Source organism: Melospiza georgiana, chromosome 7 (genome assembly GCF_028018845.1).
Source record: "Melospiza georgiana isolate bMelGeo1 chromosome 7, bMelGeo1.pri, whole genome shotgun sequence".
NCBI classification, from domain to species: Eukaryota; Metazoa; Chordata; class Aves; order Passeriformes; family Passerellidae; genus Melospiza; species Melospiza georgiana.
The window spans coordinates 28,696,997-28,710,679 of NC_080436.1; the positions used below are offsets into that span (position 1 = coordinate 28,696,997).

The following is a 13,683-nucleotide window of genomic DNA, read 5'->3' on the forward strand; positions in this document are numbered from 1 at the left end:
AAGTGATCTAATTAGGCCATGTATCCACTGCTTTTTGTGGTGGTCTTTTGTTTCCTCTCTCCACAATGAGGCCTGTAGCAGGGCTTTAATCTTACTGTCTGACAGCTGTGTACTTTTATTTAAATCAGCTGGAACCTAAGCTGGCTTTGACAGCATTCCTTTGAACAGAGGCAGGCATTTTAGTGGGAGTAAATTATTATAGAACTACAGACTTCCTCAGTCAGCATTAAAAAAAAAAAAAAAAGAAAAAGGAAGGGGTGAAAAGACTGTTATTATGCTTGCAGCATTCAGAATCCAAGAAATGGAGTTTTATATCATGTGACATTTCTGTACTTGTGGAATACTGGCATTTATTTGACTTTGCCAGGTCTTCCCAGTGATTTCTCTATTTTCCTCTACATAAAGATCTATAGCTTCATTTTTCAGACAGAGCAGCTATTGGCCTGCATCAGACTTCCAAAGTCCAAGTTACAGAATTATTCCTAATTTTTTGGCTATGAGCTGCGCATTACGAAGCAACTTGAAATTAGTAGGAGGAGTTAGTGCTTAGTGACTGAAAATCAGTACATTTTTGTAAAGGTTTCTAATTGTCAGTTTCAGCATTTTAGATATTTGTCTGTCTTTAAAACTGGACTTGTTAGGCATCTGTGGGAGATGGAGTTGTGTTTTTGATGTGGCAAACCCTTTGACTCGTATGTTCCTGTATGTTTTCTACATAGCATCTCTGGATGGAGGAGAAGAAACAAAAAAAGAAACAACATTTTAGATTAACTAGAAAACTGCAGAAATTCTTCTGTCTGCAGAAATATCCATTGTGTTTATTGAAAACAGTGACTAACAGTGTTGTTCTTTTGTAGCTGAACTTGGAGACTATGATCCTGCTGAACACGTCCCTGAGCTGGTGTCTGAGTTCAGATTTGTTCCCACTCAGACTGAAGAGATGGAATTAGCTGTTTTTGAGAAATGGAAGGAATGCAGGTACTAAATCTTCCAATGAATGCTGTTTGCACTGATTTTTCTGTGAAGAGAATCTATTAAAAAGATTCTACTGGATGTTTCTTCTATGGCATTGTTCAGAAATAGAATTTTAATATGGTTCTGTCCTATTTTGTAAAAGAATATAATGTGATAAATGAAGCTTTTTCAGAGGTCTGAGTAAAATGATGAGGTTCAAAATCTTGAAACACAGTCGTTTTTGCAGCAGCATTTTTCAGATTAAAACTTTAAAAAGTGACCTTGATCTTCAATAAAGTGAACAGGTGTCACCAGTGTTTGTTTTTCAGGAAGTTCCTTTCCTCTTTCCTCATTTACCAGTTTTTCCTTTCTGTGCTTTTTCAGGCATCTACCTAACAGCAAAAAAATTTTATTTCAGGGGCCAAACACCAGCACAGGCTGAAACTAACTACTTAAACAAAGCTAAGTGGCTGGAAATGTATGGTGTAGACATGCACATAGTCAAGGTATGTTTAACCACAGCATGGTGACCTTAGGAAATGATAGTGTTAGTTTTGTGTTGCATTTCAACACTGGTTCTGCTTTGAGGGGGGAAAGAAAAGGAATATTGTTCTCCTGCAATCTATGTAATAAGTGATCTGGCTTTGTGTCAACATTCCATTCTTTGGTATATGTTTCTAGAAGGTATAACTTGAGTCCAAGCATATCTGCTGTATGTTAAATGTGTGATTGATGTGGAAGTAGTACTACAGTTTGTATTTAGACTTGGAATTACTGTGATTTTTCACAGAACTCCTATTTGCTGGGGTGTAGTCAGCTACCAGCTGAAGAACTACAAATAAGCATAGATCTCCTGTGGAGATACAAGTGCAGCAAATGCATAAGGATTTCTTTATTACACAAATAGATCAAGAAACTTTAATTTTCCTCTTTAGTCAGCCTTATTGAAGGGTTGCAAACAAGAAAAATACATTACATGAGATCATGAAGATATAGGAGTTTTGTTGTATAAGATAGCAGACGTGTGTAATTATAACACTTTGCTTGGACAAAAAAATTACATTAATCACTCTAGTAAATTGGATAGAGGGTCAAACACCAAAATGAATCTAATTTTTATTTTGTGTCAATTAGGCAAGAGATGGCAATGATTACAGCCTGGGACTAACACCTACAGGAGTTCTTGTCTTTGAAGGAGACACAAAGATTGGTTTGTTTTTCTGGTAAGCTCTCTGATTGTACACTAGAATCTGTTCTCGATTTTGGCTCTTTTGTTTCTTTTATGATAGCAAAAAAAAAAATTGTCTGGGTTGTGAGAGCACCATGAATTTGAGGTACATTCTCATTAAGTTACTGAAAGTTAGACATAACCTGCACTTTCTGTTCATCTGGCAGGCCAAAGATAACAAGGCTTGACTTCAAGAAGAACAAACTCACTCTGGTTGTTGTTGAAGATGATGAACAGGTAGATAAATATCTCTTAAGTTAAATCTCAGTCTTGATTATACACTACTAATGTGCATATTCCTAATCTTTCCTTATATTAAAGTTTTGAGAATTAATGTCAGTGCCTGAAAGATTTTTGATTGTGACTTGTGGGGGGAGGAGGGAAATGAAGGGACTTAAGTAAAAGATAAACTTTTCTGTCATCCATTTTTTAAAAAGAGAATGTCTGGTGAAACTAGAGCAGGTACTTTGGCAACAGGATGCATTGCACAACAAAGTTTTTAAAAAAAAATCCCACATACCACATGTAGTAGAATAAACTACTTAAGCAGGTTTCAGAATTGTTTCTGTAGGGAAGAATATGCATGCACCTGAGACAATTAAAAAGTGAGCATGGGTAATTTGAGAAGATTAGATTTGGAAGTGAAACCATGTTAGCCTCATCAGCAAGTACCTTCCTGTTGTAATAGTATCTTTAATTTGTTGTTATTCAGAGGTTTGGCTTGTTAAATGTATGGACTCCAGCATTTTCCAACTTTAGACTATATAGCAGTTGTTCAATATAGCTTCTACCAAGGTTGATTCTTCTGCCTAAAACATTTTTTAAATATATCTATTAGGAATCATAAAAACCAAATTTTATTTGGCTTGTATGGAATTTTAGCTTGGACTTATTCAAGCCCCTTGTAAGTTGTCAGTGTGCTTTGTGTGCTTTAAGGGAAAGGAGCAGGAGCACACTTTTGTCTTTAGACTGGATCATCCCAAAGCCTGCAAGCACTTGTGGAAGTGTGCAGTGGAGCACCACGCCTTCTTCCGCCTCCGGGGGCCCGTCCAGAAGAGCTCCAGCCGCTCTGGCTTCATCCGCCTGGGCTCTCGCTTCCGCTACAGGTCAGTGCCACTGGCACTTGGCACACACCTCCTGACTAAACCTCCTGGTTTAGTCCCTTTATCAGCTTTCTCTGTGGCTTTTGGAAATATTACTTAAGCTTTATTCTCTCCTAGAATTTTCACCTTCTCCCAAAACTCGTGCAGTGAGATCACAGAAATATGCAAAGGGCTCACATGTTTTTGTCAGCAATTTAGTATTTAAAAAGTTGTTGCTTCTGCCATTTGTCTTGGGGAAATTGGGTGAAGAGGAGAATGTTTCTAAAACTCTTACCCTCTTTTGTGAAAGGTCTTTTGAAGTGTGAAGTTTGGGATGTTTTTTTAGAACTGACATGAGATAGTAAGCTATGAATTTAAAATAGAAGTGTGATGTTTTTATGAACATTATTCCATCACTAAAAATAAGTGATTTATTTTACTGCTTTGCGCTCTTACATGACATTTTTAGTGGGAAAACAGAATATCAAACCACAAAGACCAACAAAGCCAGGAGATCAGCATCCTTTGAAAGAAGGCCCAGCAAGAGATACTCAAGACGAACCCTGCAAATGAAAGGTAAAAGAACTTCCATTCTGAGAAGTATAATCCAATGTGAGAATCAGGTAATCATCTCCTTTAAAATTTTTGGGTAGGAATTTTCTTGTAGCTGTTTGCCTTTCTCTTGAATTTTCACAATAGATTTTCTTTGACTTAGTTAAGAGATCTCATGTATTTATCAGAAAAAGCTTGTGTCCAAACCAGCTTGCCCATGAAAATTACACAGTAGGTCTTGGTGTGAAGATGGAAAACTTGGACACAGGAAATAGTGATAAATTAATTAGGGTACTTTAAATTTATGAATTGAGTGCAAATTTTTTGTCATTGAGACTTTTTCCATTGTTGTTAGGAGCTGCCCTTTGTTGTCATGATCTGACAGCAGCTGATACCTTGTTTCTGACTCCCACTCTTGCATAGATCAGATGTGACAGGCATGTTTGCCTTCAGATCCTTGCTTAAATCTGGCTTTGGTTTGCTCTTCAGATTTGTTTATTTTATTTTTCAAGTTAGATTTTGTTTTTCACACATTATACATGAGATCTGTGCAACTTTTTGCTCTTTTGGTTCAACTTTTGCTCTTTTGGTTGCCTGCTTTCAGACTGTGCTAGGCTATTTTTATTAATCATATAATTAATATTTAACAGGTAACCTAATTATAAATTAAATTTTAATTAATGCTTTTTATTTTTGCAGCATACACTGCTAAACTGGAAGAAACAAGGTAAGATGCATTCCAGTGTTTGAATTTCTGTCTTTGGTGTTTGGCACCTGTACTTGAGCACGTGCAGAAGGAGGATATAGTGTTGGACTCTTAACTGTGGTTTTGCTGTGGGTATTGTTTGCTTTATATAAAAGTTGGTGTTCAAAGCAAAGCTTCTGTGTTGCTGCACACAGACAATTTTGCCAGACTTGTTTACTAGCTAGCAAAGAAGTTTGTTTATTACTAGCTATGATTCTTGCTGGATATGAGCTGTAGTTTATGTGCTGCCATGTAAGAGATCAGGTAAAAGTTTGTGAGGAGGTTTTGTGTCTGAAGTCTGCCTGCTCCAGCTGTGTGACTGAAATACCTCATTCAGTGAAGGTCAAAGACAGGGAAAAGACAGTAAAATAAGTCTTTTTGAAATAAGTTGATGGTTTTATATTCTGTATTACACTTGCATTTATTTTCATGCATGATCAACATTGAAAGGGAAGCCTTTTGATTCTTTATTTTTCTACCAAAAGTTCCTGGATCTGTAGGTTCATACTTGCTGTTCCAATGTAAATTACTCAGATGTATCTGAATCATATAATTTTCATACCCTTCCTTGAGGGAAGAGAGGAAACCAGGTTAAAAGGAGCTGCCTGGTAGTGAACAAACTTAGGTCACTCAGTTCGGGTTTCTGTCCTTTGCCTTAATTATTTGTGAACACTTCAATGATCATTTGCAACCAGATTATTTTTTAAAAAGTAGATATTCATAGTGCACCATGGTGAGCACCACGGAATGCCAAAGTAACGTTTCAGAACAACAGACTTAATGCAGCCCAACATTTCTGTCTGTAGTAGCAGGGCTGGTTCTTGCATGAGAGCAGAAGTCTAGAAATGGAGGGACAAGGCTGCAGTGTGACTTCTGTATCATTTTTTCTTTCTATACAATGGGAGAGTACTCTGCAAAACTGGGTGTCATTAAAATCCTCTGCATGCAAAATGTGCCTGTTTGATTGGTGCTCTTGTCACACTGAGTTGTCCTGCCCTTCCCCGAGTTTCAGGTTGCTTAGGTCATTCTGAGAGTGGGAAGAGAAACTCCATGTGCAGTTTCTCCTCCTGATAAGACTGCGGTCTCCTGATCTGTGCTTAGGTGTGGCTCTGTTGTCTCCACAGCAAGCTATGCCATTTCTGAAACTCTACACTCCAGTGTTGCTAATTGAAATGCATCATGAAAGATGTATGGTGTTCCCTTCTTTGTGTTAACCCAGCACAGGAGAATGTGCTAGTCAGAAGGCATTCCTTAATATTTCTGAAAATTCTGGGGTAGCCTCCACATTTGCTCAATGGAGAAAGGGTGAAGGGGGAAACAGGCAAGGAACAGCTTGTTCAGTGTTGACATAATGGTGTTTTAAATAAAATAATTCTAAAGAGTCACTGAAGTAAATACAGAAATCTATTTGAATTGTCAGCTTGCCAGGTTGGATAGCTGTTATCCAGACTATAAATCAGAAAATTAACAGGTCATAAGAGATGGGAGCCTTCTTTAAAAGGCTAGAAGTCTGGGGAAAAAATTTGCTTTGCATGAAATCTATAATGCATAATTGCTGCTTTTAAGTCTCTCAGAAATGTGCAATGTCTCTTGCAGGTTCAGAAATCATCAAGAATAGGGATATGGGTCTTATTTAATTAATCAAATATAGTAAATATTTAATAACATAAAATTATTATTAATGCTACGCTGAGTTGCTGTGCATGTAAATTTGAATAGCTGCTTTTAAGTCCATTAGAGGTTGTATGCAGAAGAAACTCTTGTTGATGTGAAGCATCAAATCAGAGGGGTTCTAGGTTTGGAACAAACATAATATCTACAGCATGTAGGTGAGCTTTTCACAATGTCACATTTTGTTGGGTGTTTTAACTAAAATTATATAATTTCTACTTTAGAAGTGCCACATCTTACTGCTGAATCAGAAAGACTTTTTAAACTAAACTGGTTTAGGAAAGGAAGAGTTAAAACAGATGAGTTGCAGATAAACTACAGCTTGAACAAAGAAAAAATAACTTGATACCCTTTGTGAAAAGAGATTAATACTTTGGAAATATCTTAGGCTGTTTCATTCTGAAAGTCCTTGCAGTTCTACCAGCCTGCAAAAGCAGTTTGTTGATCTGATTGTATTATAATTCTTCTTGTCTTTCAGTGCTGCAAACAATGCTGTTATCAGCCAAACTAATGGATCACAAGTAAGGACTCTCATTCTTTCTAAAGGCAATTTTCATGTGTCTCAACAGATTTGAAGATTTTGTTATTTGTTCTTGAAATCCAGTGATTGACCAATTGAATGTTACAGTTAGCTATTAATTGTGTACAGTGCTGGAAAAGACTGGAATATCCAGTGCTAGGGAAGTAAGGGAAGAAAATGGCCTTGCTTTAGCTTTGTGCTTAAGAAGAAGTGTTGATATGTTTTGTTCACTTTAATGTGTCATCACTTCATTAATGTGTGTAATAACTTGTCTGTATTCTGTCTCTAAAGAGCTGGAATGCAAAGCCAAACCTGCCTGTCCTAACAGCAGTTCCTTCTGCACCAGTCTTAGTGGAAATAGAAAACCTCCCAAGGAGCCCAGGAGCCAGCCAGCAAGATAAGAAGTGGTATGTTAAGCTTTGCTGGGAAATGAATTCTGATTACTTATGCATGATTCAAGTAGCTTTTCCTTTATCTGTGCTTAAATAAGCTGCCATCCTTGTATCTCTAATGTAAGTGGACAATCAAGTTGGGGATGATGCAGCTGATTTCTTCCTATGAATTGTGTGTGGAGAGGTGAGGACAACAGGCTTAGTCGCTGCCAACCAAAAGAAAATTTCTTCAGGGGCGGGGCTAAAGGAATTAAGGAGGAATAGCATTTTAAAGTCTTGGAGAGAGTTGGGTCCTTCTCATTGGCCATAAGCATGTAACCCTTTGCTTGGGATCATGGGGTCCAAGGACTTAACCTTGATCCTTAGGATAAAATAGAACCTTGTAAATTGGTATCCTTGTGAATTGTCTTTTGAACCTTCTGAAAGAGGCAAACTGACTTTTCTCATGAGCTTGTATAGAATGGGAGCTTGAGGAAAATGACACAAGCTGAAGATAAGAGCTTTGATTTCATGTAATCAGAGTATTTGTTTTATGGATTAGATGCATCTCAAAATGAAGAGGATTTGTTTGAAGATAGATAAATGTACATGTCATTTATCTTTTCTTAAACTAATTCTATATTGCAGAGCTATTTTCAGTCCATAAATTGGCATATATCAACCCAGTACTTGTGCACAGGTCAACTTAACTTCTTTGGTTTCTCTTGCCTATGGCTTCTCCAAGAAGGGAAATTCTGGCTTCTGCCAGACTCCTCAGGAGCAGTCATGGTGGAATGGAGTGACACCAAAGCTCTTATCCTAAGCAGTTTCAATCCTCAAGAGAAAGAGTCTTTCTCCCATTGTCAGCCATATGAATCTGCTTTGCTTCAGTATCTCTTACAAGTAGATGGTGCCTGTTTCTAACAGTGCTGTGACAAATGTACTTCAATTGTGTAAATTGTATTAATTTAAAGACTTCTAATACTATCAATTTTGAATGATAAAGGGGATGGTAATTCTGCTTTGAGTTGCATTTTATTGACATTTCAATCAGAACATATGATGATAAATGCTGTTTTTCTTTCTTTTACCCTTGATTTATCTAGTATCTGAAATCTGTGCTTGTCTATGGTGGGATCCTGTTGATCGCTCGATTCCTTCCATGGTGGTGGGTGAAAGGTGGTGGCATCTTTATTCTTCAGCATTCTCAATATGGTTATATTTTGATTCTTTTGGCCTAACTGCAAGATGAGTGGTAGTCACCTGTATTTCCTTTGGTGGAAATGTTTGACTTGGCTCCAGACCAGCTCTTCTTGGGTACCTGATTTGTGCTAATGTTCCTGCTCATGTTTGCAAGGCTGCTGTTGCTTACTGAAATCCTGCTGCTTTGGGTCTGAAGCAGGGAAGGCTCTACAGCCACTTAGTTTTGGGTTTGTTATGTGTGTTTTTAGGATTGAGAGCTTGAGTCTGTCTTAACATTGTCCAGGAATCTCAGCTTACATGCCAGCTGCTGCAGGATGTAGTGTTTGTATAGAAGAGTGCGAGTGAATGCAAAATATACCTGCATGTAACCCAAAACAGTGTGTCCTAAAGAAAACAAGCTTCTTGGCAACTGATGCATTTTAATTGAGAGTGCAATGCTTCTACTGTGTCTGTGTTACATTTCTTTGAGACATTGTTAGTGAAAGTAGTTGTTTTCTGGTTTTACTGTGTTCACTGGAAACAGTACTGCCTGCAATAAAGGGCAAATCCAGTTGTAGGAAAAACACAACAGTTTGGAGCTGAGTCAGGAATTGAGCTACATTCTGATTTCCTAGATGGGAAGTGGGGTTAGGTTAATGGACTTGCCAGAACATACATATTTATTGCTGGGGGCTGTGACTTGGCTATTGTGCCTGCAAGGGTGTCTGGTGCTGCTAACAAGATCTCCTTTCAACTGCTACTGTCTTTAATTGGCCTGTTTCTGCATGAATTATCTTTGCTTTCTGTCAGAAAAATAGTCTTCTTTTAGAGAGAGCTTGCCAAAGATTGTTGAGAACACCAAAATTTTCTGGACTGTGGATTTTGTAGATGGTTAGATTGAAGGGGTTTAGAAGTAAGGTCCTGACCTCCAGGGTTTCTGTACTCTGCTTGGCAGATGCCTCTATTGGCTACCTTGCAGCTTAGATCCCTTCCTAATGTCAATGTTTCCTTTAATTTAAAATGTTAATGCTGCAGCTGCCAACAGCAATTTTGCCAGATTGTAGAAAGTACTTTGCCAGATAGAAAGGATTTTTTGCTAAGTTAGGACAGCAGACAGAGATTTAATATTTACTTCCTTACTATGGGGTAAGTAGGGAAGTTCTTTGGGGTTTTTTGCTAGTGGATGTAGCTTTCCTTAACCACATCCATGAGAGAAATGGTAAAATAAAGGAATGAACTGTTGGGGAGTGGAGCCCTCAGTATTCACGGGTCACTTCCTCAGTGTATTTCACAGAAACCAAAATTCTGAATTTACACATGGGTGAGCTCTGTATAAATCCTGTTTCTTTTCTAAAGGAGGACTATCCCCAAATGTTAATCATTTACCACTGTTGTGAATCCTGCATGCTTTTCTGCTTGCCTGCCTTAACACGTGTGATCTTCCAGCTCAGCTGTCTGCTTGGCTGTTCTGGAACATGAGAAGGTGGAATTTGAGCTGAAGGCCATCTGACCCCTCTATGTGAACAGCAACAATCCTTCCACTTTGTTTAGATTTGGCTCATTAAATCGAATCTTTTACATTAAACTGAAGGAATACCTTTGTTTTAGGAATTTCCTTAGTTGAGTAGTTTATGAAGTGCTTTTTTCCAAGCACTTTTTTGATATATGACTGTACCTTTTATCAACCTCTCCCAAAATATACTGGTGGAGGACCCAAGTGCTACACAGACAACAGTTAACAGATCACTGTCCATTTTCAAGTATTTTAAAATTTGGCTGTTTTCCATTAATGACTTATCCCTGCTGCTTTGGAGATGTTTGTGCCTAAAGCCTTACAGTTTCCTAGCTAGGGGCTCCTGCATAATAATATTTTTCAAAAGACTGAATAAAGTGATGAGTGTTCTCCCTTGCACCTCTTTCTAGCTTTTGGAGGACTTCATACCAAGTGTGGCAAAGAGTGGCCATAACTGTGCACAGCATTCCTGTGGGTTTGATTTTAGGAACTCTAAATTTAAAACTTACAAGCCATTATGCTCTCATATGCAAAATTAGAAAGTGAGGTCTTAGTTTGTGTTGTGACCTTTTATAAAATCGTTCTTTTCCAGCTAAATTTTTATGTTAATGCAAGTTATAGCTGCAGGCAACTTCTTCAGTAGTATCAATCCCTTAGTCACCTAAATTGTGGATGATTCGTTTGCTCTTCTGTTTGCTCCTACACAGTAATGTTCATTTCTTCTGAGCTTCTATTTTCTTCTACTTTTTTAAAATTTGCTTTAGAATCTGCACTTTCCAGTCACTTTGAAAACTGGTATTGCTTTAGGTGTTTGCTTCAGGTGTACATTTAGAGCTGCCACTTAAACTTGTTTTCTGCAAATAAAACATGCTGTATACTTGAGGTCTGTTCCTCATTCATGTTATTTTCTCCCATCTGTAAAATGCACACAATTCTTGCTTACTTTCATGAAGTGTTTTGAAGTATAAAGTGCTTTACATTTGGGAAGTGTAAGCAACATAAACATGAGAGTCAATTCAGACTTGTACAGAAACGTGCACGATGCTGTGCAGAAAGGGCTTTGTTTGGCACGGCCATCCTGTGCAGAAAGGGGTTTATTTGGCAGTGCCATCATGTGCACCTGTACTTGCATGCCTCTTCCCTCCAGTATTCCCCTTCCAGGAATGCCCCTTTTCCCTGTCTTTTCTCCTCAATCTCCTCGCCTTTGCTTTACTTTCCCCCCGTTTCCCCCTCGTTTCCCGCTGACTAATTTTCCCCCTCCCGCTCCCACCGCTCCAGGCCCCCCGACGCCGCCGGCCGCTGTCAGCGTGGTGGAGCCGCGTGGGCCCCGCCGAGGAGCCGCGCCCCGGACGGACCGAGCCCCGCGTGGGCCCCGCAGGCCGCCGTGACCGCGCTGTGACTGCGGCCCTGCCGCAGCTCGGGACTGCTCCCGGCCCGGGCTGCGAAATCGCCTCCTGAGCTCCCTCTGCGACAAGGACTGCACACCCGGAGCTGGCTGTAGAGGGGCAGAAGCTTTTATGACAAAGGCTCTGCAGATTGTGCTGTTGGTAGTGAGTCTTTAAAGAGAAACGACATAGAGACCGGAAGCCACATACCACTTTTATTTTATAAACAGTATATATCTATCTATGTGTGCATATAGATAGATATATTTTTAAATTGTGTTAAAGTTTTTCTTAATGACCAAAAGATCCATTTTTTTAGCTGGGTTTGAGAGCCATGCAGGAAGTCACATTTATTTTAAAACTACATATATGACCAGTGGGTTATAATATGGTTTCAAAAATCTGAGAAACAGAGGATGTAACTGGCCCTTCTTTGAACCATGATCATGTGAAAATATCTAAGATATGTGGTTGATCTGAAAACCAACCTTTTTTTCTCAATAAGACCTCTTCTGAGAAATATTGTTTGGAAATGGAATAGAATTATTTTCAATTTTTTAAGAATAAATTTAACAGAACTGTCAAAAAGGCAAAGAGTAATTTTTTAAATTATTTTTTGCTTTTTACAACTTTTTCTTTCTTTTTTTCTTTTCTGGTTCAGTTGAAAAGAAACAGATTTCCTGACAAACACCAGTCCTACCATATGATTCACAAGGTTAATTGTTAAGTCAGAGGTTAAGACTCCAGCTTCATGGGTCAGTGGTATTCTTGGGGGCCTTTAACAACGTGAAGAACAAACCTTTACCCTTGAACACACTGTTTTCTTGTGTTTTCTGAATTTTGTTGCTTTTAAATTGCAATATTCTTTTCCTATTTAAAGAAAAAGAAGGGAATATGGTCACAGAGGGCTTTTGAAGTTAATTTATGTGTAGCTTTTAGGATAAAGGAGTTGTTTGAATGATTTTCAAATTATTTCACTGTGTTTCAAATTGCCACAGAGCCCAGAAATAAAAAAAACATTATTTTCAGATATCCAGACATGAAGAACCAAGAAATAAGTGTCAGCCAGGACATAATTTAATATTGCCTGAGATATTTTGGCCTCCTCACCCCCACATCTGATGGAGGGAAAGAGTTTGCTAATGAAGTATGAGTCTCTATTCTACAACACTGCTAAAAAAAAAGTTTGAGCAAGTTGTAAACTAAAGATCTGTGACACCTACCAAGATAATTGGAACAATCTCTTGTTCTCATTTTAGTTTTAGATTTGGAATGGTGGATGTTGTAAACTTCTGGAGTGAAGCAAACCCATTTATTTCTTTCTTATTTATAAAGTTGCATGAGAATATGCAAATGAAAACAAGTTGTTTACCTTTACAGTATCATATAATGTCTGTGTAGTTGAGGGAGAAAAAGACAAGGTATCTCACACCACTTGCAACTGAGAGCTTTCTCAGTCATGTTATACACTGCATGCCGTGTGGTACATGTTGATATCAGTATTTGGGCCAGGCAAAAAGAAGGGGTAATGCATTAGCTACTCCCTTAACTGTGTGAGCTCTGAGCCTATAATGATTTGTTAATGCATTGACAAACCTTTATATGCATTACAACCCTTCATTATTCCTATATTCATATTTATTTATGTGGCTTGAACTCCTGGTCTCTTTTATCAGCATTTCCCAGAGAATGTTTCTTAAAATATGATGGTAGAAGTGGATTGAAGACATAAAGCCCAGCACTTATTACTATGCAAAGTTCAAAATATCCCTTTGTGTGTGGGTAAATGCAGGTTTGTGGAAGGCTAATGCCTGTTCAGTTCCTGAGTGCTGGGAGCTGACTGGTAGAAGCCCTACTTTTCCTGGGAAGCCTTGGACAATTTCCCTTATGGCTGGTGTGCCAGTTCATCAGTATTTTGTAAAAGGTGTCAGAAATTCTGTGCAGTGATTAAAGTTTTTTGTGCTTTTTGCATTCATGGTTGGGCCATTTATGAAGCCTGCCTGGTAATCTTCCTGCTGGTGCTCTGAAGAGGGTGAAGGGTCTGGGAAACTTCAAAGGTTTTGCTGCTCTTTGGAGAACTCATGCCTGCAAATTCCAGTGGCTGAGGGTCTCCCAAGTATGACTTTCCTCTTACTGACTGCCTGGCTCAGGTGGCTCAGGAGGTGTTTCAGTGGGTCTGAAGGCAAGAGGGATCAATTCCTACTGGAATCTTGACTTAGGAGGCTTCCTTGAGTTTATCTAAAATTCATTTCATTTCCCTGATGCCCTGTCCTGATGTGGGGTGAAAGTTCCTTCAAACTGTCATGGAGTCAGCAACTGCATGGTGTAGGTAAAATCTGAACATCTTAAAATGGTGGTCATATTAAAGATTGGACACTATTTACAGAAAATTGTCAGAAAATAGGAAGAAAATTGTTGTCTCCATGTGAAGATTATAAAACATTTCGACTCATGAATCAGCAAAGTAATGTATGGGATTC

General features: G+C 38.5%; 1 protein-coding gene across 6 annotated transcripts in view; it reads left to right on the forward strand.

The window, feature by feature from the left end:
* EPB41L5 (erythrocyte membrane protein band 4.1 like 5) overlaps nucleotides 1-13,683 on the forward strand; it is a 52,867-nt gene that overhangs the window by 22,539 nt on the left and 16,645 nt on the right. For all 6 annotated transcript variants that reach the window (XM_058027441.1, XM_058027439.1, XM_058027444.1 and 3 more), the window contains exons 8-16: nucleotides 858-978; nucleotides 1,373-1,460; nucleotides 2,089-2,177; nucleotides 2,350-2,419; nucleotides 3,119-3,288; nucleotides 3,734-3,840; nucleotides 4,516-4,543; nucleotides 6,711-6,753; nucleotides 7,044-7,159. In XM_058027441.1, coding sequence (XP_057883424.1) covers nucleotides 858-978; nucleotides 1,373-1,460; nucleotides 2,089-2,177; nucleotides 2,350-2,419; nucleotides 3,119-3,288; nucleotides 3,734-3,840; nucleotides 4,516-4,543; nucleotides 6,711-6,753; nucleotides 7,044-7,159 — 832 coding nt within the window. The remainder of the gene's footprint in view (nucleotides 1-857; nucleotides 979-1,372; nucleotides 1,461-2,088; nucleotides 2,178-2,349; nucleotides 2,420-3,118; nucleotides 3,289-3,733; nucleotides 3,841-4,515; nucleotides 4,544-6,710; nucleotides 6,754-7,043; nucleotides 7,160-13,683) is intronic.